General features: G+C 35.1%; 1 protein-coding gene and 1 pseudogene across 3 annotated transcripts in view; both read right to left on the bottom strand.

Moving 5' to 3' along the window:
* Window positions 1–8,448: 8,448 nt before the first annotated feature.
* On the bottom strand, window positions 8,449–13,116 carry LOC108999505 (annotated as a pseudogene).
* A 1,636-nt stretch (window positions 13,117–14,752) lies between these two features.
* Window positions 14,753–26,380, bottom strand: part of LOC109005318 (receptor-like protein 56) — a 75,324-nt gene continuing 63,696 nt past the window's right edge. Inside the window, exons 1-8 of one of the 3 annotated variants that reach the window (XM_035694935.1) lie at window positions 23,422–23,773; window positions 23,140–23,307; window positions 19,237–19,395; window positions 18,951–19,094; window positions 17,573–17,731; window positions 17,294–17,431; window positions 17,055–17,201; window positions 14,753–16,970 (exon numbers count right to left, since the gene is read on the bottom strand). In XM_035694935.1, coding sequence (XP_035550828.1) covers window positions 14,863–16,970; window positions 17,055–17,201; window positions 17,294–17,431; window positions 17,573–17,731; window positions 18,951–19,094; window positions 19,237–19,395; window positions 23,140–23,307; window positions 23,422–23,755 — 3,357 coding nt within the window. In that variant the 5' untranslated portion in view covers window positions 23,756–23,773 and the 3' untranslated portion in view covers window positions 14,753–14,862. Of the gene's footprint in view, window positions 16,971–17,054; window positions 17,202–17,293; window positions 17,432–17,572; window positions 17,732–18,950; window positions 19,095–19,236; window positions 19,396–23,139; window positions 23,308–23,421; window positions 23,774–26,380 lie in introns of those variants that run through there. The other 2 variants (XM_035694932.1, XM_035694933.1) reach the window with 2 other exon arrangements.

The raw sequence follows: 26,380 nt of genomic DNA on the forward strand, positions 1-26,380 counted from the left end.
AATAAAAAAAAATTAAAAAATAAATAAATATATGAACGGTCAAAATGAGAAAATAAATTAAGGAAGCATAATAACATTATTCTATTATGATAGGTTAAAAGTACGTACCTCGTCATCTGTATTCCGAGACTACTTAATGTATTGTTGCCTCTGACCATTCTTCTCATCATTTTTGCTTTCCTAATTTGCTTTGGACTATCATGCATCAGGTAATTTTCCTCCTACCTGTTTATTTTTGTTTTCACTTTGCTTCCTCATTGAAAAGCCCATGTCTGAACTATGTGAAAAATTGCGAGTTGCAATCTACCCGGTTAATGATCGACCGAAAATATAATGGACTAAAAATACAAGACCTGAGATGATCCTAACCGTTAGATTATGATCTGAAAATAAAAAGAACGGATTATAGAAAAAGAAAATGAATAATTTGATAGTTTAATATATAATCCTTATCACAACAGTATTATAAATAAATTTTCTCTTTAAAATTTTCAGCTTTTTACAATTCGGTTTTAAATATTTTTTAGTTGAATAAATATTTTAAAATTTAATAAAAGTTTTAAATTAAATAATATTATCATATTAGTAAAACAAATTGAGAAACGATTTGAATTTTGAATCAATATTATTGATCGAAAATTTTTATTCTCAAATTAGTGAGTAGAGCATATCTAATAAAATATTTGCATGGCATAATTTGATTTAAATATATATTTTAAAGAGTTTTCTATTCTTATATAGAGTACACTACTATTCATATCACTTAAATAGTAAAATTTAAATGTTTAAATTTTAAATTTTATTTTTCAAATCAAATTATACCGTATAAGCACTTTATTAAATGTGTTATCTATTAGCACATAACAACTCGACAAGCTTGGCAATTGTGAGAGTCAATGGAGAGATAAGGATAGACAAGATTCTTGGAGCAATAAGGTTGGATACTCTCATAATTTTACCTGAATTAGTGGAGAGACGTTGAGGGATATTGGAGCTCTAACGACAACTAATTCAAACCAAGATAGTGATCCAATAGATAAGGAATGCACATAAACTATCAACCAGATTTATGAGGAGCATATAAGTTGGCAGATTTTATGAGATTTTATTATTTTTCTATTTCCATCTTTATCTGATGTATTCATGTTATTGTCGATGAATTTTCAAACAAAGCATGTTTTTAGGGAAGGTCATATGGCATCGGATTATTTTGCTAGACTGGGAAGTAGTGGCTGCAATAGAATGGCTGACACGGGATGTGCTCCCATCTTTGCTTAAGGGGATTCTCAACGGATCTCACTGGTTTACCTTACATAAGAAAAGTTCGTATATGATTTTTGGCGTGGGTGCTTCAGTGGTAGTGTTACACGGCTTATGGAGTCCTTTGGTTTTGGGTTAATTTTTTACATAAGATGCTTCATGCTTTGGGACTTTGTATAAGGTTTTCCTCTACCAAAAGTGATGATTATTAATAATAAGGAGACTTGATCTCTAGTTTCTTAAAAAAAAAAAAAAAGCCTTTGTATCGCCTCTATGTTCACATTGCCATTAACAGAAATAAAATCATTTCTTTTCAAAAACTCCTCCTTCTTATCTATTTCTTTATGGTACCAAGAGCCATTGTGAACACTGTGGCATCACATCTCTACTTTCATGGACTGCATCTTTAGTCATTAGCATATCGTAATTTCTGTTATTTATTTCTTTTCTTTTTTCTTTCACTCTCTTCTTCTGCCATGGCTACTCTATCTCTCAATGTTGGCAACTTCAGATCTTGCAGAGAGTCAAGAATTGCTCGGCCATCTCACAAATGAAGATCCCGCTCCTACCAAATACACCACACCAAACCCAAACAATTCCACAGATGCTGAAAATTTTGTTCCATAGTTAACATATGCCTACATAGCCTAGCGAAAGTCTAATCGTCTCCTTTGTGGATGGATCATCGGGACACTCTCAGGGGAAACTCTCGGACTTGTTGGCCTCGACACAACTCATGCAGTATGGGAAGCACTTAAAAATGCATATGTCCAAGAATCGCAAGAACGCGAATTTAGCAGCTACATCAACAGGTAACTTATTTTCAAAAAGAAAATGACAAAACCATTACAGAACACATTCGTACCTTCAAAGGTCTATGTGACAGTTTAGCAGCCATTGGGAAACCTGTTCCCGACCAAGAAAAAGTATTCTGTCTTCTTACTAGTCTTGGTCCTCAATATGAAATATTCACAACTACCATGTTGAAGCCCCCACGACCTTCATACTATGAGTTGGTTTCTCAACTCCAAAATTTTGATCAAAGGCACAATTGGTTTTCTAGTCATACAGATGTACCAACTTCATCACTCACCCATCAAATGGCATTCTATGGTTAGTAGCAGCAACGCTCCCAACAAACTTCCTCAGGATATCATGGAACCTCACAAAAGTTCACATCTAATGGGCATTGATTCCAAGCACAACAACCTAAGGACTCCAATGCTGTCCTCCACCACCAGGTGAGCGTCATATGACTCCTGCTGAGAAGGACAAATATCGTGATCAACAATGTCAATATTGTGGGATGATGGGTCATATTGCCAAGATCATCTGCTAGTGGGTGCCCAAAAAGTCTATTCATCATGATGAAATTCCACAAGCACTTGTAGCACTTACTTTGGACAACACCATCACAGATACAAAATGGACAATAGACACTGGAGCTTCCAATCACATGACAGGTAAGCCAAATATGTTAAACAATATTCGTAAGTATTCTAGTAGTCAATTTTAATTGGCAATGGATCTTCCTTGCCAATTCTTGGAATTGGTGACTCTTGTATAAAGCAAAAGAAATTTGCCGTACCCCTTCATGATGTCTTGTTAGCTCCAGACTTAAAAAAAAATTTACTCTCTGTAAGCCAGTTAACTACTCAATTTCATGTCAACTGTGAATTTTCTAACATTGATTTTTGTGTTAAGGAACGGGAAATAGGACGTCATGCACGTCATTAGGTCTAAATGGGTATTCAAATCAAAACTCAAACCCGAGGTTCTCTAGATCGACTCAAGGCACGTCTTGTTGCAAATGGCTATCATCAAATTGATGGAGTGGACTACACAGAAACATTTTCTCCAGTTATCAAACCAGGAACCATTCGCATGATCATTACTATAGCACTTGTTCAGCAATGGCCTATTCATCAGCTAGACTTAAAGAATGCCTTTCTGCATGATATGCAACAACCCCCAGGAATGGCAGATCCTCAATACCTGACACATGTTTGCAAACTCCAGGAGCTCTCTATGGTTTAAAACAAGTACCACGTGCTCGGTTTGATCAATTCAGTGCCCTCCTCCTAAAATACGGGTTCTTTTGCAGCTTAACATATCCTTCCTTGTTTATTTTTCATTCTAATTATGGCTCACTAATTCTGCTTCTTTATGTAGATGAAATACTACTCACAGGATCTGCTTCAACACTTGTTACAAATTTCATTCAACTGTTGAGCAGTGAATTCGCAATGAAAGAGTTGGGACCGATTCATCACTTTCTTGGCATTTCAACATCCAGTGGTCTTCATCTATCCCAATCACACTATGCTCTTACCATACTTGAACGATCCAACATGGTAGATTGCAAGCCCATGAGTACACCTCTCGAAGCTAAGACAAAAACCTCATCAAATGTCACTCTCATGGAAGATCCCAATTACTATCGAGGACTTGTTGGAGCTTTACAGTACCTCACACTCACACATCCTGATCTTTCATTTAGAGTCGGTTTGGATTGAGAGATGAATTTTCTAAACTCATCTCACTACTATTTACAAATTTCAACTCACAAATTTCACTACTATTCACAAATCATCTCAACTCATTTCATCTCATCTCTCAATCCAAATGGGGCTTTGCTAACTATGTGTCTCAATTCATGCATGCTCCAATCATAACTCATTTGAACATGGTTCAGCGTATCCTACGATACGTCAAAGGAAATATTGACATAGGATTACATTTTTCTTCAAACACTACACTTGATCTGTAAGCATTTTCAAATGCAGATTGGGCAGGGTGTCCCACTACTAGATGCTCCACTACTGGCTATTGCACCAACCTTGGAGGAAACCTTATCGCTTGGTGTGCGAAGAAAAAACATACAATTTCCCGATTAAGCACAGAAGTAGAGTACTGAGCCATGGCTAACATTGTAGCTGAAGTAATATGGATGACCTTCATTCTCAAAGATCTTCGCATTCCAATGGCAACTCCTCCCATACTCTACTATGACAACCTTAGTTCTCTTTATATGACAGTTAATCATGTGTTCCATGCTCGAAGTAAACACATAGAGTTGGATTACCATTTTGTGCGCGAACATGTTGCACTTGGACTACTTATCACTCGAATGAGTTATGTGATTACCAAGTTGCAGACCTCTTCACTAAATCAATGTCAAAGGCAGCCCTTCATTATTTTTGAACCAAACTATGCCTCCGACCCCGGCACAGTTTGCAAGAGGGTATTAGCACATAAAAACTAGGCAAGCTTGGCAATTGTGAGAGTTACCGGAGAGATAAGGATATACAAGATTCTTGGAGCAATAAGGCTGGATGCTCTAATAGTTTTACCTCAATCAATGGAGAGACGCTGAGGGATATTGGAGCTCTAATGGCAACTAATTCAAATCAAGATAATGATTTATCATAAGCTGTCAATCAGATTTATTCGGAGCATTTCAGTCGCCAAATTTTATGAGATTTTTATTGTTTTATTGTATTCATCTTTATCTGATATATTCATGTTTAAATAGATGCCTTTGTATCGCCTCTATGTTCACGTTGCCATTAACGGAAATAAAATTATTTCTTTTCAAAAACTCCTTATCTATTTCTTTATTTTCTATGCGGACTTATAAATATAATTTTGAATTTTAAAATTTATCCAATTATTTATCTAGTTAAACTGAAGAGCTATTTTATCTTTTGGCTTTCACATCTAACAGCTTCACGTGGCTTTGCACGTGTTAATTCCTAGTGTCATGCACGATCATGACGTGGCGGATATTGATTGGTTTAAATGCGTGGAGGTAACAAACCCGTCGTCACGGAACGACCTTCTTCCTCCTTTTCCTCGAAGAAGTGATCTATATAAAGCTGAGTTTTCTCCCTGTTTGGGGGTTTAACATTACAAAGAAAGAACCCTGAGACTCTTGTGGTGGCTGATCCTACTTTCATGCATCCTGTGTCACCGTGCGTTTGCCGATCAGATCTTCCCTGGTCATGTAGGTAAACCCCTCTTCTAAATGCCCTTTTAATCTCTTATTTTTACGATTAAATCTCATGAATGTTTACCCAATGCTATTATGACTTCAACTTGTGCTCACGAATTCTTTGTTTTTTTTCTTGATTTTTACATCGATCGGCTTCCAATTCTCCCCCCCCCCCTCTCTCTCTCTCTTCCATTTAGTAGAGCCAAGTGGGTTTTTAATTGCTTCGTTAGAAATTGAACTCATATGGAATTTGGTTCCTGGAGCTTACGTGGAATTTAATTGATGTTAATTCTGAAATGCTCGCTGCTTTTGCTTATTCCTGCTTATTAATTACAAGACGATTAGAATCATAAACAGCTAGCTCGCCAAGGCGTTAATGAATATGATGAACTATTTTGAGCAACATGTGAATTGGTAATAAACTATTTGGGGACTTCATGGAGTGGTTCAGCTGTAATGAGGCCAATGTAGATACTGGGTGTGCTTTGAATAGGCAGTTGCCATCCCAACAGCTTTGAGGGCATACTAATTCATGTGGGTTATTTTTTTATTAATAAACCCTCACTTATAGTGGAGGAACAACCATAATTACATCAAAGAATCACCATCAAAGCCCCAACATAACTTAACGTCTAACATACGGATTACGGAATACCCAACCTATCCGTTCTAATAAGACCCGTAAGCCTTCCCAACCCGCAATCCTCACCCAAGAAATCCCAATTCCCACCATTAGTTATATTGGTTATGCATGATGTGTTTTTTCTGTCCTAAGCGGTTGTGCCTATCAACCAGATTTATTTTCTCTATTGCTGGATATAATCAGAAAGTCTGTTCTTGCATTAATTTTTGGTGCTGCAAAGTTATGTTCTTTTCTCCATTATAACTTTTGATCAGCAGGTGGCACATTTGGTCACAGCTTTCGTGAACCGAAGTACAAGATTGAATTCCATCCAGAAGATTCCCCGTTTCATCCTTTAAGTAGTTTAGATTCTTTTAAACCTTTTTCCCATTTGGCCTAGTAGCCATGCTAATGGGTAATTCTATCAACCTATATGATTAGATACTAGATGGATTCCTCAAATCTTTTGTCGTTAAAGGGTTCTTCTTTATTCCTTTATTTTTACTTTTTTTAATATGCCACTGTAGGTTTGTGGTCTACATTTGAAGATTTACCTTTTTGTCTGGTTGTTTAAACTTAATCTTATGACAATTTTTGTGATCTGGATTCCGTATTTCTAGTAATTTCATTTGTCATTAAAAAGTTGATGACATCAGTTGACCTATCTACATGATGGATTTAATTGGTATGTATTGCTGTTATCAGTTCACCTGTATCCATTTCCTTGCTATCAGCATTTTTCGTAGACAAGAAAGCAAGTGGCTTCGTACCCTTTGTGCAAGGGTAGGGGGTTTAAGCAGCAAGCAAGAGTTACAGTTTTAAGTACTTAACCTAATTGTGAAGGTGTTGGGATGCTTCCTCTATGCAACTGTTAGCTGCCTGGATTTTTACCAGTTGTAGTGGTTATGCCGAATTCCTTTCTATAGGACTATGAACCTTGCATAGGGCCTTACAGTTACCTGATGCCCTTGGCGTTAAATTTTGTTTTTGATAAATTCTAATCCGTATTTGCTTTCATTCTTAGGTCTGTGTGGAAAACTATGTTATTTTTATATGATAGTAATATGATCTAATAGTTGGGCCCGTTTACTTGGCAGGATGATGATCAGGAGTCTGTGGTTATGCCAAATAAAAATGGAGAGAATTTTATATGTTTTTTGCCTAAGGTGGAGAAAGCCAAGAGTGGAAAGCCTGTTACTCAACTCAATACAAGCAGCATGATTATGGAATCTGAGAAGCGGATAAAACTAAAGACGCCTGATGAACTGCTTGAAATATTGGAGGACCGATGTTTTATCCGAGTTACGATCTGAGACCCCAATAGTTTCGTTGTTCAGGCCCTGGTTGAACAATGCTTAATATTTTCTAAAAATTACTAAAAAGTAAACATTCCTTGTATGTGCGAAGTGGCTGTATTTGGTTCTGCAAATTAGTATGCTTCTTTTGAAAGATTTTGCATCCACCTTAATTATCCTCTCACGTTACCAAATCCTTCATGCAGCAAGAAAGTTGGTGGTCATATGAATTTTGCTATCAGAAGAAGTTGCGTCAGATGAATTTTGCTATCAGAAGAAGTTGCGTCAAGTTCATTCGGAGGATGATAAGGTATTGTCTAAGTGGCTTTTCCTATTTTCCTACATGCAATTCTTTGTTATTTGCTTTTGTAACTGATGTCTACTTAAACATACCATCAATAATAGCATGACGTATGGGTGGATCAAATAAGCAAGCATGTTGATTAAACTTTTGTTGGTGGGTTTTGGGTTTTGACTAGTTTTGATGGATCCACGCCATGAATTAATTACTAAACCTTGCAAATAGATTGGATAAATATGTGTCCAATATTTTGTTATGATTACCATCCTTGTAGATATCATGGTTTTAGTAACAGCAATATCATTATGACCAATGGAGTCGGTTGTGTGTTAAAAGACCCAAACATTTTTAGAACCATGTAGTCATCAGATTTATCTTGTTACTGTTACAGGTGGTTCAGGAGTTCGTATTAGGTGAATACAATGCAGAGGCCACAACTGCTTTCAACTAGAATATCTCTGAAATGATTAGATTACGTTATGTTTAAGGAAAAATTTGTTTTTAGTTAGGAACGGACTTTGGTAGAGGATAGAAAGTAGGGACTAAGAAATTATACAATTATCATATTCAATGGTTCTTGTAGGTATCATGATCATTAGTATACAAATGGAACCATGTGTGACCTTACTAATCAGCCACGTGAGACTGAGGTATGAAGTAATTCAAGATCATTGATTTTTCTGCTCCCATGTCTCTAATGGCAAATTTTTGTTTCCATTCTAGAGCAATGATTAGTTCTCTTACAGAGCTATCCACTTGCAAGTATGCACTCACAGTTCAATGCCCAATGCTTTGCAAGCACTCGTAAGTCCCTCTCTCTCCCTCTGATGGTATCCTGCCATTATGCAGTGTCAAAACATGCCTGTTATGCTGTGTCTATATATCTTTTATGTGAATGCATTGGACACTTGGTCTGACCACCTTTGACCAAGCAGATTGTTTCAAGAAGAGAGACGAGTGTGGAGCACCATTGCCTAGAGTTGTCTTCTCATTGTCGAGATGCCTCCACACTATTACCAGCTGACTCCAGCAGAGCCAAGTACTCATTTATGGCTTCGCCTTCATTTCTAACTTCAATGTCATAGTCTGTTAAAGCGTCTCCTTTCGCTAGTTCTCCAGCCAGTGCATCTTCGATCTCTGCATCGATCTCTTCTGCTTCACTTGCAGTTGATGGTCCTCCAACAACATTACTGCTGCCAGAAGCATCAGGAAGTATTGGTGCGGAAGAATTGGCACTGTTATCAGCACCAACTGTGGGGCTTGAATCAGATTGTGAGAGAAGTTGATGCATAGCTTGCTCAATAGTACCACCAGCCTGAAGAGCAGCAACCGCTGCACACAAGTGATGACATCAAAACCTTGCTACTTACCCAAAAGAAAATCAGGTGAAGTTATTGAATTCTACTCATGTTTCTCCCAGACTACCACCCTAGTTCTCATCAAAATGCTAAAGGAAAACAATGGATTTGGTGGAAAAGTGTGAAAAAGAAAGTAGATCAGATCCTAAACCCTAAAAATTGTATTGGTTGGCATACTTACCCAACAGAGACCAATTCATTCAGTTTATTAAGATCCACATCTTTCCTTGAGGGTGTCATTCCATACCTTTTTTGCTCCCTACAAAACTTTTTGTAGTAATGAGCACTACTAAGAGGTAAATACCGAATACATCAGAATTACATTGATCAAGTCACACCCACATTATTTCGGTTCTTCGCCTAATATCCTCCTCTCTTTTCTGTGCTCTTTTTGCCTTCTCCTCAACAAGAAAATCAACAGCACTCCCAACATCTTGATTGCTCATTCACAGTGCCCTCTTTGCATCACGTTCTTTAAATCCCATGCTCATAACAAGTGATAAGGCTTCATCTGGTACCTGCAGCTGAAATCAACAACAGGAGATTAGTACTGGAAAGGAAGAAACACGTAGAGATGGTACATTACTCAGATTGTTAGAAAACAAGGTGAAGAGATTAATTTTTAGAGGAAGGGGATGGTACATTACCCAAAACTCTCTTCCTTTTGTTCTAAGATATGTTAGGTATCAACTAACCTGGACGTATTTTGGATGCGCTGAGGTCAATGCCTTCCTTGATCTATCAAAGTCACCATTGTGATATGCCACCACCCCTTCCAGCAGCTTCAGTCTCAAATGTCTATATAAAGAAATTCAAAATAAATTAGCTTCACACCGAATATCCAAGAATTTTCCTGCCACTAGTTTATTTCTTTTTTGATTGGCACCGGGTGTTCGAGAACAACATCCCAACTAATCCTGGGAGTGCACAAGACCTCGGCAATAAGTTTCCTGCAAAGTGCACTTTGGTTAATTCAAGAGGAAAATCCCTTAGTCTGATGACCCTTGGAGATTGTCTGCATCCAAGAGGATCCGAACCTTAGACTTTGGAGGGAGCATTCCACCAAGACCAAGGCCTTTACCACTTGAGCCAACACCTAGGGGTTACCACTGGTGAAGAACATACAGACTAAAAGTATATATTTGAAAACTCACATTGCAAGCTCTGGATGGCGACCAGCTTGGAGGAGTTTGACACGGGAGTAGTCTTTCCCATGAGCACGTTCAATTCCTTCCCTAGCCTTTTCCAGGTGTGCTCCTGCCACCGAAAGCCATCTGATATCTCGAAGCATGAAATAACACCAAACCATGTCCATTTGCAGAATTGGGACATTGTCAATCAACTGAAAGCAAACAAGATATCACTAAAAAGTATAGGATAGTCTATAACCAAAAAGAAACTAAAAGGTTTTTTTTTACAAGTAAAAAGAAACTAAATGTTTGAATGTCAACAGGGTGAAATTGCCAAAGTTACATTTACCAAATCCAAAATTCACCATGTCATGGTTTACTTAGGTAGCTTTATTTATTTATTTTTTCAAACTCCCAGAAGCATTGGTAACTTAGGTCATGTTCAATCAAATTCTAGAAGCAAAATCTCTAATGGTCACTAGCAATTTTGAAAGGCACGTTCCACAAGCAGCTCAACCAAATGGTGTCCCTTAGTAGGAAGCAACTCAAAGCAAATTTCAATAAAATGAAAACAGATGACCTTGAAGCATGACATGGTTCTCAAAGTGAATGGTCATCAATAATTTAATACCATCGCAGGAGGCCTTAAATACTCAAATGAAAGAATGCTCACTCACCTCGATGTCCTTCGGATTGCAAAGAGAGAGAGCCTCCAGGAAGAAAGCGGTTAACCCAATCGGGATTAATCACAGGAAAATATTTTACTATACATTATAGCAAACAACTTCTCATGTTAAGAAAAAAAGTGGCTAATATAAAATAAAATCTATTCAACAATGAAAGATTAAAACAAACAATAAAAAAAGACAACAATAGACAGAAAGAGGGTTCGTAACCAATGAGAAAGCCGGGATATCGATTAGAATCGTATGAGAGAAAATCTATGATTACTGAATAAAAAAACAATTGATCAGGACAATAGCATTGGTTCAAACTTTTGAGTCTTACTCATATTTCTTCTAAGAACTTTTTTCCTTTTCTTTTCTTTTTTTATTTTGGGGGGGGGGAGGTAACTATGGCCTAATTTGAAAATCCCAAAATTACAATCATGAAAACATATGGGGTTGAATTAATCCTCTCACATGGTGAGCACTTCTAATGCATCTTTGTAGTTCTCACTCCTAATTAGTTGCTTTCCATTTGTATGAAGCATCAGTCCCATCATTACAGCCCTGTAACATGAAAGTTCGTTCAAATCTTTAGCATTGAGAAAGGGATCATAGATCCTTAAATCCCTCAATAAAAGAATTCCATGCTCACATCTAACCGCCCTTTCAAAATATTATGCACAAAACTTAACTATTTACCATACCGCTGATCAGTTTTAGATCCTAATTGTACAATCTGTCCACTTTGATCTTCAACCTCTATGTTAAAGTCTTCAACTGGTAGTGAACCATCTGCATGCCTTTTGGCCAGTGCCGTGGCTACTGCCATGTTGCGACAAACATTCCATCAAGTTAGAAAGAACAGACTCACGGGCAAAGCATTAAAATGAAAGCAAAAAAGTAATCCTTTCCCAAGGCAATCAACATAACCCAAAGCAACAACAAAATTATGCATGCATACCAAGAATATTGAAAAGAAAAAATGCCATTTTCATGTTATCATGCGGAATATAATGCAGGTCTATTAAATGAATAGTAAATATACATTGTAATAACAACTCCTAACAAACTAGAGAACATGGTCATTCCAATTGCAGCTTGCTTGGTGCTCTTTTTGGGCTTTTCTTGCATGCCTTCACCAAGTTGGGTATGCAGACAACAGACAAACAACCACTCCCTCACCCCTTCACTTGGATAGAAAACTTCATTTATGAAAAATGATAAAAACAGTTGGGGCCATGTTTGACACGCCAGAGAGACATAAATTGGGCACTAGAATAACCATTTAACCAGCTCCTCTGATTTTCTAAAGTCACTATATTGGAGGGCATATATCAAATCCTAGAGAGGTATTTCCAATTATTGCTTTCAAAATTACTGGATTCGTGTGGAAGATACTATTGCATTAGGGTTAATTCAACACAGACTCGAGACAATAGTACTCTTGTGGTGATTACATCACAGATTTTTATCGAGTTGGACAACAGCCTATCTATCCACTTTGGGTAATGCTCGGGAAATCGTCTATAATAGGAGCATTCCATCTTAAATGAATGATGGCATGAGATGTAACCACAAACTTTGTATATTTGATTGCAGCACCAAAGTGGGGCTGAAAAAAAACTTCATTGTACGAGAAATAAAATAATATAAATGAAAATAAGAATTAGACCTGATTGTAGTATGTTTCTTATGGTTTGAACCAAAATAACATTAAATGGAATATTCTACTCTGAATACGCCCTCCCCCCCCCCCACCCAAAAAAATAAAAAATAAAAAACTAACTCAATTTTCTTATCAAATTGCATTTGCAATTATATTATTAAAATCAAACAAATTACTTATCAAAATCCCTGAGATCTATTATACCAACGAACTGCGGTACAGAGAAAGGGAGAGAGAAGGTGAGTTATGCAACTGCATTACAGAGAAAGGACATTGAAACTATCCTTCAAAAATCAATTAACAAACCTAGAATAAAAACAGAAAAATTAACAAACCAACGATTAAAAGACACAAACTTAAAACAAGCACAAAGACTCAACAATATACATTGCTTATGAGGAACAACGAACCTCTCATCAAAATTAGTAAAATCAATAGCCAACCTGCTTTTATTTCTTCGCAAGTAAAAACAACAAAAAATGAATCTAAAAGAGGGAAAGCATGCATAAAGACTTGCAAGACTCACTTGACTCTGTTGAGTCTCCGAGAGCGTTCCTCCTCGGCCAGAAACTCCTCCTCCAAGGACTTTCCCTCCTCGACACAGCCCCGGCTGGCGAGAATCCTAGCGTTGTTCTTGACGCCCAGTTGGGCTAGCTTCTCAGTGCCATCTCTCAAGACCTTTCCTGCGCAAATCAAATTGATCGACTCGGGGCCGCAGTTTGACCGCTTTGCCACCTCTATCCTCAACATGGGCATGGTCCATTCCTCCAGTTCCACCTCTATCACACCAGCCCATGTACCTCCTATCTTCAGCTTCGCCATTGAGAAAAAAGATACCGATCATAGGTTTCGCTCCGATGGACTTTAAACTAATGAAATTTTCTTTACAGGTCGAGGAAACAAAGAGGCGATGAGTTTTGCATGGGGAATAAATCTGACGAGAATATGCTTTTGAGGTCATCTGTGTCGTCAGCGCAGCATTTGTTTCCTCAAAGCTAACGAGAATATGCTTTGTTTTAACTTTTAATTTTTTCAAAAAACAAAAAGTAACGAAAAAAATAAATTTTTTAAGAGAAATATATAAATTGATGAATTAGTTTTAAAGTTATTTTTATTATAAAATAGATCTAACGTCATAAAGTCATATCTCTTTATATGTTTACTTTAATGGCAGGTTTGGGGCATGGAAAGAGATATTAAATTTTCATCTAATATCATTTGATCTCATTCTATCTTATTCCCAAACACTCAAATACAAAATTTTAAAACTAATCATTACATCTTTTAAAAACTAATCATTCAACTTTTCAAAATTTTAGATAAAAATAAAAAATAATTTCAACTTTTTCAAATCTCAAATAAAAATAATATTATAAAACTATATTCTTACAATATTTTAATTTTATAATATTTTTTATTTAATTTTTTCTCTCTCATTTCTCAAAACTAAAAAAATATTCAACTCAAACTATCTCATTACTATTAACAAACTATCTTACTATTATTCACAAAATTCTCATCTCTTTTCACTCTCCGAACATGCCAGAATTTGTTTTGTGACTATAGCACTATATGGTATTAAATTATTTGAGATTATTTGTTACCTCCAACTTACGGGCCAATCATTTCATGCCACGTCATAAGATGTTAAGAGGATGATAGTAAAATAAATGATAAATAAAATTTTCCTCTAATATAATATATATATATATGTATATATATAGTTTTAATTTTCTTCAGCTAATTGTCATTTCTTTGTGAAACCTGCTAATTTTCGTGTTAGTTATTGGGACGTTGAATGATTAAGGTAATCTGCAACCCTAGCAGGATTTTAGTTGTTATAGATTTTCCCGAACATGATTAATCTTTATCAAGTTTACTTTATGAACAATATTTACAACCTCCTCTCATTTCTTCCCTTTTTTTTTCTTCTTTTAAGATCAAATTAAACATATATTATAAAAAACTAATCAAATTTGTTACAAACCAATATAAAGGGGATCTTAATTGCTTTGGAAATTCAAGACATGGGATCTTAGAGGTGGGTGGTATGCTTCTAAATTGAAAATTGGTGACTGTGTATTGGGCTATGAATGTACATATCAATTTTGTAATCAATTTTTTTTTTGTACTTTCCAATGCATTGAGGTTTGGAGAAGGTGCATAATATGCTTACAATTAATTGATTTAGTCAGACTTGTGTCAAATGGGAATTCTTGATGGCCATAGTCACCACAAATGAGTCACTTTCTAGGAAAATTTTGCCAAACTTCCTTTCCAATGTCTTTGGGTTTGTAAACGAGTCATGCTTATAGTTTCTTCATTTGTCAAATTTTTTTTAACTCTAGCGAATAACAAATAATAACACCCTATATATTTACAAATGCTTAAATTTCAATAGGAATACACATAAAAAGTCAATACATTTTAGTAGAAAATAGATAAATGATCGATCGATAAAGGCTTATCGAAAGTTATAAACCTCATATTTGAAAATCAAGAACAAGCATACAAACATTTTCAAACATCATTATGCAAGGCTACATAATTTACAAAGTACAGGACAACTTACAAGAAATCACAACCAAAAAAATAAAAAGACTTGGTAATGCACACTTCAATGAAGCTAAACCACACCTGACGCCAATAAGGATTTATATACAGAACCGCAACAATTCCCAACAACACAATTGTGTAAGACACACCAAAACTTATGCAGAAAAAGTCCATGTCAATGAAACCACCACTTTCTTCTCTCTTATCTTTAGATGGCAATCCAGTTTTGTTCCAAGTATTAGGTAGTGGAGGTCCATACAAAAGAGGATTCCCCATATAGCTGCTTTCATCGAAGGTTCCAAATTGACCTTTTCTTTCTGGTGTTCTGCCCGATAAATTATTGTCAGCCACGCTAAAGACAGCTAGAAAGTTTAACTCTATAAGTTGAGGGGGGATGCTGCCATTCAACTTATTGTGGGAGAGATCCAAGCTCTCTATTTCTTTTAGGTTTGAGAATGTTGTGGGGATTGATCCGATTAGATTGTTGTGCGATAAGTTCAGCGCATGGATGTTGCTCAAGTATCCAAGCTCAAGTGGAATTTCACCAGATAAACAATTGCATGAGAGGTCTATTCCAGACAATAAATTGAGGATATCACCGGCCTTGTAGGAGTAAGTATTTCTCTTTGTTGTGAACTCTACTTCTTGTTGTGCATCCACATTCAAGAAATAATCATCGTCTTCAGTTTCATACAATATTTGTGTCTTTGTCTCAAAGTATGTTGATTTTCCAAAAGTATACCCCCCTGTACTTCCTAGATTGGATTTTTGGTCAGTTGGCCCAAAACTAATTTTGTTCAAGCAATGAGGTATTGGACCAGTAAATTTATTATTTGAAAGATCCAACATGGTTAAGTTTCCAAGGAGGCATATTGGAATTGGAATCATTCCTTGCAAGTGATTAGCTTTCAAGAGGAGGATGCTCAATGATGAGAGGTTTCCGATCCAATCTGGAATGTTGCCAGTTAGGCGGTTATGTCTAAGATCTAATGTTACCAGAGCAGAGCTATTCTTGAATGCACTTGTAATGGGACCACTTAGCCTATTTTTTCCCAGATGAACATGTTTGATGTTCAATGAATTGAAGCACAATGGTATGAAGTCAGACAAATTATTTTCGGAAAGGTCAAGAAATATAATTTTTTTGACTTTGCATAACTCAATCGGAATAGGACCTTCAAGTTGGTTTTTGGCCAAAACAATTTCAAGCAAGTTGGTCATGTTGCCAATCCATCTCGGAAGCATGCCTGACAAAGAGTTGCTACTAAAATCAAATGCAATCAAGTCAGCACTACTGGATAAGCTATATGGGATCTTTCCGGAAAAATGGTTGTGGTCCAAAAATAAAGACTCAAGGCGAGTTAGATAACTTTTGGCAGGAAATAAGTGGCCACTTAAATTATTATTTGACAATTTGAGGTATTCCAAATGGAGGCAACCCATTCCCAAATGGCCTGGTATTGTTCCTGACAAATGATTGCTAGACAAGTCCAAAGAAATCAAGGATACTAAATTACCTAAAGAAGATGGAATTATGCCTACAAATGCATTTTGAGACATGTTTAAATGCACTAAATTGGGAAAAACTAAACCCAAGTTTGTCGGAATTGGACCTCCTAGATCATTATTCGAAATATCTATTTTTCGAATATGGGGATTAGGATGATAGGGTACATGGAAAGGGTTTGTGAAAGTGTTATTCCTTAAATTAAGAATCTCCAATCTTGTATTGTTTTCTAGCAACCAAGTGGGAAACTTTCCCACTAAATTATTGTGCGAGAGATCAATTGCTTGTAACTTATCTTGGTAATGAAGGAATCTTGGAATAGTTCTAGTGGGTCTTCTAGCAAGGCTACTTGACAACAACAGAACCTTCAACTGAGAGTATGAAGTCCAACTTTGAGATTTTGTGTCATCAACAAGAGTGTTATACGACAGAGAAAGGTACTCAAGTGACTGCAAACTAGACATGAGAGTGTAAGAAATGCTTCCGTTGAAGTTATTGAATGGGAGATTCAATATTCGAAGTGTTGTCATGTTTGCCAAACAAGAAGGTAATCTCCCTTCAAGATGATTATGACCAAGGTCTAACTCTTGTAGATTCTTGAGTTCACACCAACCTGTAAAATAAGTAGATTTTTAATTATGCTACTGAGATCAGCTTGTTTATGATAAGCAACATATTTGGAAAAAAACGTTTCTACCTTGGTTGGGTAAGCTGCCATTGAGTCCACAAGTTCTCATTGTCAATACATTAAGAGAAGTCATCACTCCAACTTTATGAAGAAAGCTTTTGTTGATGGATGAACCATCCAAATACAACTCCTGAAGGTTCTTTAGTTTCCCAAGCTCTAAAAAAACAATAACAAACTTTAGATATTTATCATGTGCATTGAAATTACTTATCACGTGCATTGATAAGTAAATGAACTTTGAGACTTACCCTGGATATTAATTTCCCCATTCAACTTAGCTTTGCGCAGATATAGTTTCTTGAGAGATGGTATCTTACAAATGAATCTCATGTCTGTGAAGTTATTATAATCCAAGTAAAGCTCCTCTAGCTTACTCATTGTAAAACCTGCAATAATTTTGATATTCCATTATTCATTAGAAAAATTTGTAAAAACTGAATCAGATTAGGAAACTACATAAATATAAGGTAAATGAAAATAGAAGTAGTAGTACTACCTAACTAGCTAATACATGAATATAAACCGACCTTTATTAATTGGGACCTTTCCACTAATCTTATTCCCCATCAAAGATAGTTTCTTAAGCGATGCAATCTTGCCAAGGGACGACAAGATGCTTTCATTAAAGTCATTCTCATCCAAGTAAATCTCCTCCAGCTTGCTCAAACAAGACAATCTTTCAAGACCTACAATTTTGGTTAAATTCATGAGTATCCATGTCATAATAAGTAGATTCAACTGTATAAGTTTTGAGTTAATCTATGTGGCATTTTTATGCCTGGGTTTGGAAAACCGTGGTTTCAAAATGGATGTCGAGGGGTTACATGTAATAAAAAAGAATGGAAGAAATGCAATTTTGGTTAAATTCAAAATAATTATATTAAACTAATTTCTCATCTCACAAGAAAAATGGAAGAAATGCTATCACAAGTTATATACACAGACCTTCTTTTGATACCCTAAAATTATAACTCATGTAACCCAAATGCAGAGACTTGAGCTCTTGAAAGGGAAGAAACAAATTAAGAGGTATTCAAGTACCAATATTCTGATCCACGACAAGAATCCAACAATCAGTAGTAATCTCTTTGTTGATTAAGTTGGAAGATGGTGAAAAAGATTCATTTGGGTAATTGATGGAGGCTTTGATCAATAGGAAAAGAGCATTTTGCTCTTCCTTCAAACAATCAGAGCACGCAGGGATGATACATGCTTGAACCCAGACCAAAATAATAACGCACCAGCATAAACGCCACCTACCTATGCACTCTCGTTGGGTCCCATTAACTACAATAAGACTCGCAAAGGTTTTTGTTTAAATAGGCCACCGCCACCTACCTACCTATGCACTCTCGTTGGGTCCCATTAATTAAGTTGATCTTATCCCAACTACTTGAATAACGTAAGCATACAATATTAAAATAACGTAAGCATACAATATTTAGGCCTCATTTTTATTCTATATCATCCAAATACAACTCCTGTATTTTTAGTTTTCCAAGCTCTAAAAAATTAAACTACAACGCAAGCTTTAGATATTTATCATGTGTATTGAAATTATTAAGAAATCACTACCATCTTATAGCATATGAAGTACACCGAAAAACAAGACAATATATATTATGAAGCCAACAACTTGAGGTGAGACTTATACGTCTTCCATCTAATATTTTAGGTTGGAAAATACTGTAGTCACAAAAAAATTATACAAAAATAATTCCATAAACTGATGTGGCCGCTTGATGTAGTTTGTCAGATTATAAAATTATTTTTATTGTAAAGTAGATCTAACGGATCAGATGAAGTCACGTCAATTCGTGGAATTGATTTTGTGTAATTCTTTTGTAGATGTAATAGTACACATACCTGTGGCAAATTGATAAGTAATTCAACTTTGAGACTTACTCTGGATATTAATTCTCCCATTCAAGTAAGCATCACTCAAATATAGTTTCTTGAGCGATATTGCAATCTTGCAAATGAATCTCACGTCTGTGATGTTATAATTACCCTCCAAGTCAAGCTCCTCTAGCTTACTCATTGTAAAACCTGCAATAATTTTGATATTCCATTATTCATTAGAAAAATTTGTAAAAACTGAATCAGATTAGGAAACTACATAAATATAAGGTAAATGAAAATAGAAGTAGTAGTACTACCTAACTGGCTAATACAATATATATGTACCGACCTTTATTAATTGGGACCCTTCCAGTAATCTTATTCCACCCCAAAGATAGTTTCTTAAGCGATGTAATCTTGCCAAGAGATGGCAAGATGCTTTCATTAAAGTCATTATCATCCAAGTAAAGCTCCTCCAGATTGCTCAAACCAGACAATCTTTCAAAACCTGCAATTGTGATTTTTCAATGTCCAAAGCTGTGTACAATAAATCTTAAAATACAACAAATTGGAATATATATATGGGAGTTGTGTGTCCAATGATTTGAGCTTGTGGAAATAACCGATGTCTGTTTGATTTTCTCATGCTCCATATATTTGGACCAACTTAATTTAAATCTAAGGCCAAGTCGCCTTTAAATGAGTGATCATATTGCAACTTAATTTTCTTGAAACTAGGTTTTGGAGGCTCTTTCATGATTTCTCTCTCGCAACACTAACAACAAATGGAAAAAATTTAGTTATTGACTATTTTGGAAGAAATAGTCTATAACCGAATCGATTAATCATATATGTTATTAATATAAGTGAATAGGTTTATCGTGAGAAGTGTTAAACGTAAAGAAGATGTTTGAGAAAAGGACAAAAAGAGAAACTGAATTCTTGAATTCTATTGAACTTTGATTTCTACTTGTATCTGTATATATACAGACCCACAATGGTTTATATATATAGACTTCACGTTTACTGTAACAGAATGGAAATTGTAGTACAATATCAGAATGTGATTCCTCTGATAATACTCTTTGAATTAATTACAATCCGTTAGTTATGCTTTGTGAGTGACGTGGCTAAGAGCTAAGAGGTGATTCCTCTGTTTTGCTGTGCATGTGTATTGTTGGCTGAGTCAGTTATTGAAGTGATTTTATATTTCCTTTTTACAATAAAAAGAGCAATTTTATTATTGATTTACTTACCTTGGCTATTATTATTATTAGCAGCTTCGTAATCCCACCCCTGGAATATTCCACTCAAATATAGTTTCTTGAGCGTTACAATCTTGGCAAGGGATGGCAAGAGGCTGTCATTGAAGGGAAAATAATCCAAGGAAAGCACCTCCAGGTTGGTCAAACCAGACAATCTTTCGAAACCTACAATAATTTTGGTTAAATTCAAAATAAGTATATTCAACTAATTTCTCATCTCACAACAAAAATATTGGAAGAAATGCTATATATCACAAGTTATAATATGCACAGACCTTCTTTTGATACCATCCAATTATATTTGTTACCGTACAAATACAAAGACTTGAGCTCTTGAAAGGGAAGAAACAAAGAGGTATTCAAGTACCAATATTCTGATCCATGACCACTCCAATAATCCAACAAATCATAAAGATAAATATGGGTTACACGGCCTGTGATGTTGCTGCACTCGACAGCTGTCCAATTGCAGCAATCAGTAGCATGAATCTCTTTGTTGGTAATTAATTTGGAAGATGGTAAAAAAGATTCATTGATGGTGGTTTTGATTAGTAGTAAAAGAGCATTTTGCTCTTGCTCCAAACAAGCAGAGCACGGAGGGATGATACGAGTTTGAACAGAGACCAAAATAATAAAAATGCAGCAACAAAAACGCCCCATCTGATCCATTGATCAACTAATTGCTTTCTACTCTTTAAGTAATTACTCGCAAAGGTTTTGTTTAAATAGGCCACCGGCACATTTTAATTTTAAATTTTTAAATTTTTTATCTAATTATTACCTAATCATTAACTAAACATAAAAACAAGTACAACTAGGGGTGGGCTCCGACTTCGACGGAGTCGGAGTTGTTGTTTCTGACCTCCGACTCCGACAAAAGTCGGAGCCGAATTGCCCCTCCGACTCCGACTCCGAACTGAGTCGGAGTCCGATTCCGATCGGAGTTCGGAGCTCCGACCTCCAATCGGAACTCCGAACGGAGGTCAGAGCTCCGACATCCGATCGAAACTCCGAACGGTGGTCGGAGGGAATTCTGAATGGAGGTCGACGTGGCGCTCGAGCAGAACCCATCCAGAGAGGTTCGCTCGATGTGCGCTCGACGTAGCACTCGAGCAGAACTCTTCCAGAGAGGTTCGCTCGACTTCCGTTCGACATATCGCTCGAGCCAATGTTCAATACAACGTGCGCTCGACACCTCGCTCGAGCGCAAGTGTTCAATACAATGTAAAATTCAGGATTTTGAGCGCCGTGATTTGTTGGGACTATATTCAATACAACCAATTCACAGGAATCACAACTGTTGGCTCCAATTCATAAGAGACGTGCTTGAATTAAATTGCTTGAATTAAATTTAGGGCTCATAACCTTACTCTCACCGTAGGTGGAAGCTAAACAGAGGAGCAATGAGGAACGGTGGCACGGAGGAGCAACGACGAACGGCAGCACGCTGGCAAGAAAGACACGAGACGTGAGGTGCGAGACGGCTTCACTGGTTTAGTGAGACGCGAGAGAGAAGGGAGAAGGAAGAAGGAAGAAGAACTGAAGAAGGAAGAAGAAGGGGGGTGACGCGTTTTGGACCCCCCTTTTTAATATGAAACGACGCCGTTCCATATTAAGTGGAATGGTGTCGTTCAATTTTTTTAAAAAAAACCCAGCTGTAAAACGACGTCGTTTTACAGCTGGGTTTTATAAAAAAAATTTCACTCCGATTCCGACTCCGACTCCGAATAGTTATTCGGAGCTACTTCGAATTCCGACTCTAAATTCCGACAACTCCGACTCCGTCGGAGCGGAAGTCAGACGGAGTCGGAATTTTTGAAATTTTGCACACCCCTAAGTACAACTTTTACAAACTTCAAAATAAAATACAAAAATTAATACAATTTTTACAAACTTAAAAATAAAACAAAAAAATCAATATAACTTTTACACACTTTATAATAAAAAAAATATTTAAAATATTTTTTTAATTTTATAATATTTGATTTAACTTTTTCTCTATTTTGTTTCAAAATCTAATAAAATATATTAACTCAAAACAATTTATTACTATTCACAAAATTATGAAATACTCCAAACGTCTAAACGGGCCTAAATGCAAACGATTTGCATTTCAACATTTCCACTAACAAACACCATCATACGATTTAAAGGAAAAATGGTTAAAAGATTGTCAGTAGTTTTGATTATTTATAACTCTAAATGCCTCCTAGATCACTACCATATAGATAGCTACATCATCACAGCTTTTAGATTAGAGGAATGCTATGTTCATAAAAAGACATCGCAGATGTGCAGTTCACAAACTAATCTAGCTACAAATAATTTCTTATAAAACAAAATCGATTAAACACCAGTTTGATATCGGTTTTCAAGATATTAGACCAAACCAAAGCCAAATATATATTTAATTTCTTTTTTTTTTGTAGGATATATTTAATTTCTTATATTAAATATATTACAACTTTTTTAATTTTTATGCTATATATATTACACATGTTATAAAATTAATATAACATATAATTTTAATATTAGTTGTTGACTATTGGATTAATCATATATGTTATTAATATAAGTGAATAGGTTTATCGTGAGAAGTGTTAAACGTAAAGAAGATGTTTGAGAAAAGGACAAAAAGAGAAACTGAATTCTTGAATTCTATTGAACTTTGATTTCTACTTGTATCTGTATATATACAGACCCACAATGGTTTATATATATAGACTTCACGTTTACTGTAACAGAATGGAAATTGTAGTACAATATCAGAATGTGATTCCTCTGATAATACTCTTTGAATTAATTACAATCCGTTAGTTATGCTTTGTGAGTGACGTGGCTAAGAAGAGGTGATTCCTCTGTTTTAATTTGCTGCTCTGCTGTGCGTGTATTGTTGGCTGAGTTAGTTATTGAAGATGCCTTAATAAGAAGTGATTTTATATTTCCTTTTTACAATAAAAAGAGCAATTTATTATTTATATACTTACCTTGGCTATTATTATAATTAGCTTCATAATCCCATTCTTTGATTCCACTCAAATATAGTTTCTTGAGCGTTGCAATCTTGGCAAGGGATGGCAAGAGGCTGTCATTGGAGGGAATACCATACAAGTTAAGCACCTCCAGGTTGGTCAAACCAGACAATCTTTCCAAACCTACAATAATTTTGTTTAAATTCAAAATAAGTATATTCAACTAAGTAATTTCTCATCTCACAACAAAAATATTGGAAGAAATGCTATATATCACAAGTTATAATATGCACAGACCTTCTTTTGATACCCTCAAATTATATCTGTAACTGTAACTGGACAAATACAGAGACTTGAGCTCTTGAAAGGGAAGAAACAAAGAGGTATTCAAGTACCAATATTCTGATCCAATACTACTCCAAGAATACAGCAACCCATAAAGATCAATATGGGTTACACGGCCTGTAATGTTGCTGCACTTGACAGCTGTCCAATTGCAGCAATCAGTAGCATGAATCTCTTTGTTAGTAATTAAGTTGGAAGTTGGTGAAAAAGATTCTTTTGGGTAGTTGATCAGTAACAAAAGAGCATTTTGCTCTTCCTCCAAACAACCAGAGCACGGAGGGATCATACATGCTTGAACACAGACCAAAATAATAAAAACGCACCAACAGAATTGCCCCATCTGATCCATTGATCAACTAATTGCTTTCTACTCTTTTAAGAAATTACTCGCAAAGGTTTTGTTTAAATAGGCCACCAGCACCTACCTATACACTCATAACGTAATATTAGTGCATTATTGACTACAACCACAAATATTAAAATAACCACATCTATATATATATATATATATATATATATATATATATGCAAATAGAGCTAGTTTTGAATCAATGTTTTTAATTGGCTCTCGGTGGGTCCCTCCATAAGTTCTTATCCCAACTATTTGAATAACGTAATAGTGCATTGACTCACAATTAAAATAATGCAAGTCGTCTCCGAATATCCATGGCGTCAAAGCAATGGTCAAATTTTTAAAAGAAAATATTAAACAATTCAATTTTTTTAAATATTAAAATAAAAATATTATTATAAAATTATATTCAAATAGTATTTTAATATTTCAATTTAATTTTTCATCTCAACTCATTTCATCTTAACTCACTATTCAAATCCGGCCTTAACACTTTCGTACAGACTAACAAAAGCCTATTGGAGATGCTTCTCTGTATATACACGAAATTGAACAAATCAACCCAAATCGAAACCAAAATTATTGCATGTTTTATACTATATTATGGAGTTAATAAGAACTGTTTTATACGAGAATTCCATTTTTAACACCTGCAATTCATATCCATTTGATGTTACAGTCTTGCAATAAATTTTACATATGTGAGTCTCCAAAGCTATTGCTCTAAGCAACCTCGTACAACATCTGCTAATACCGCTCTAAAACATAGTACCAGAAAATCTCTCTTTCATTAGTTCTACAAATGCTATACAATTCAACTAATCATGCAGAAGATCCGAGTCGAATGATGCTCAGCTGACAGATTCAATATTACTAGCACTGAATTTCCAAATTAACCACATATGGATGCCATTTCCAAATAAATTTTTATATAAATAATTTGTTTTGCATTTTGTTTCTTACGTTCTCCATATATGCATATTTCCACCGATGACCATCTAGAAAGTCTTTCATGGTGATAACATATCCGTGCCTACTGGGTTCCTAGAAGTCTTCCATCCTTATTAATTAATGACATGTCCTTATAGCAGGTAGTAATCACAGTTGCATTATTTGAGCAGACCTTGAGTCGGTCATGATGGAGATCGAGATAGAGATCAAGGACAAAGAAAGCTAGCTTTTGAATCATTGATTTTTAGTATGACTGACTCTTTTCAATCTTTTGCTTTGAAACTCTTAACTAGTTTGATATCGGTTTTCAAAATCTTGAAAACCGAATTAGACCAAACCAAAGCCAAATATATATATATATATATATTTACTTTCTTTTGTTTTATAGGATATATTTAATTTCTTATATTAAATATATTATAACTTTTTTAATTTTTATGCTATATATATTTATACACATACTATAAATTAATATAACATGAAATTTTAATATTATTATTTATGCCTCCTTGATATAAACTCAGTACTCTTAAATATGAATATGAATATGAATATTAAGTTATTAATTAATATGTTATTATTAAGTTACATACTTACATACACACATATATAGACACTAAGTTGGCATCATAGGCTTCAAATTAATGACAGATGGCTTCAAATTAACGATAGATGGAGTCCATTTCCATATAATTTTTATATGTATAATTTGTTTTGCATTTTTGTCTCTTCCTTATTCTATATATGCATATTTCCACCAATTACTATCTAGAAAAGTCTTCCATGGTGATGACATATCCGTGCCTATTGGGTTCCGCTAGAAGTTGTCGATCCTTAGTAATGACATCATGTCCTTATAGCACCAGGTAGTAATCGTGGTTCCATTATTTTAGAAGACGGCCTTGACTCAGTGATAATGGTGATAGATATGGACAAAAAGATCAAGCTTTTGAAACATTGATTTTTAGCCTATGTTTCGGCACTTAGATGAGATGAGATGGGATGATGATCTCAAAATATTTTATAATTTTCTTCGCAAATGTTATCATTTAAAAAAAAATTATTTTTTAATTTCAAATCTCTAACCTAATTTTCATCTAATCATTATTTAATCATTAAAACTTTCTCAAATTTCCAAAAGAAAAAAAAATATAACTTTTTCAAATTTTAAAATGAAAAAATATTAAAAAATATATTCAAACAACTTTTTTAACTTTATAATATTTGTATTCAATTTTTTATCTCATTTTCCAAAATCATATAAAACATGTTAACTCAAATAAAACAGTAACACTCTAAAACAACGTACCAAAAAATATTTATCTTTCACCAAAGAGTAATACTACATATAGTCATGGACTACACAAATGCCATGCAATCGTTTTGAAAAAGAGTGAGCTCCACTATTAAAAAAGGGTAATCCTAGGGATCCCGCTAGGGGATCCCACTCCAAATTTTTTTTCTAGTTTTTTTTACTTAGTAATTAAGAAAGTGTTGTTTAATAATATTGTGAATTTATTTTTTAAAATATTTAAAAGTGTTTAAAAAATGATGTGAAAAAATTAATTTTCCATTAAAAAGTGAGATCCCTATCATTTTCTATTAAAA

Source organism: Juglans regia, chromosome 10, assembly GCF_001411555.2.
Source record: "Juglans regia cultivar Chandler chromosome 10, Walnut 2.0, whole genome shotgun sequence".
NCBI classification, from domain to species: domain Eukaryota; kingdom Viridiplantae; phylum Streptophyta; class Magnoliopsida; order Fagales; family Juglandaceae; genus Juglans; species Juglans regia.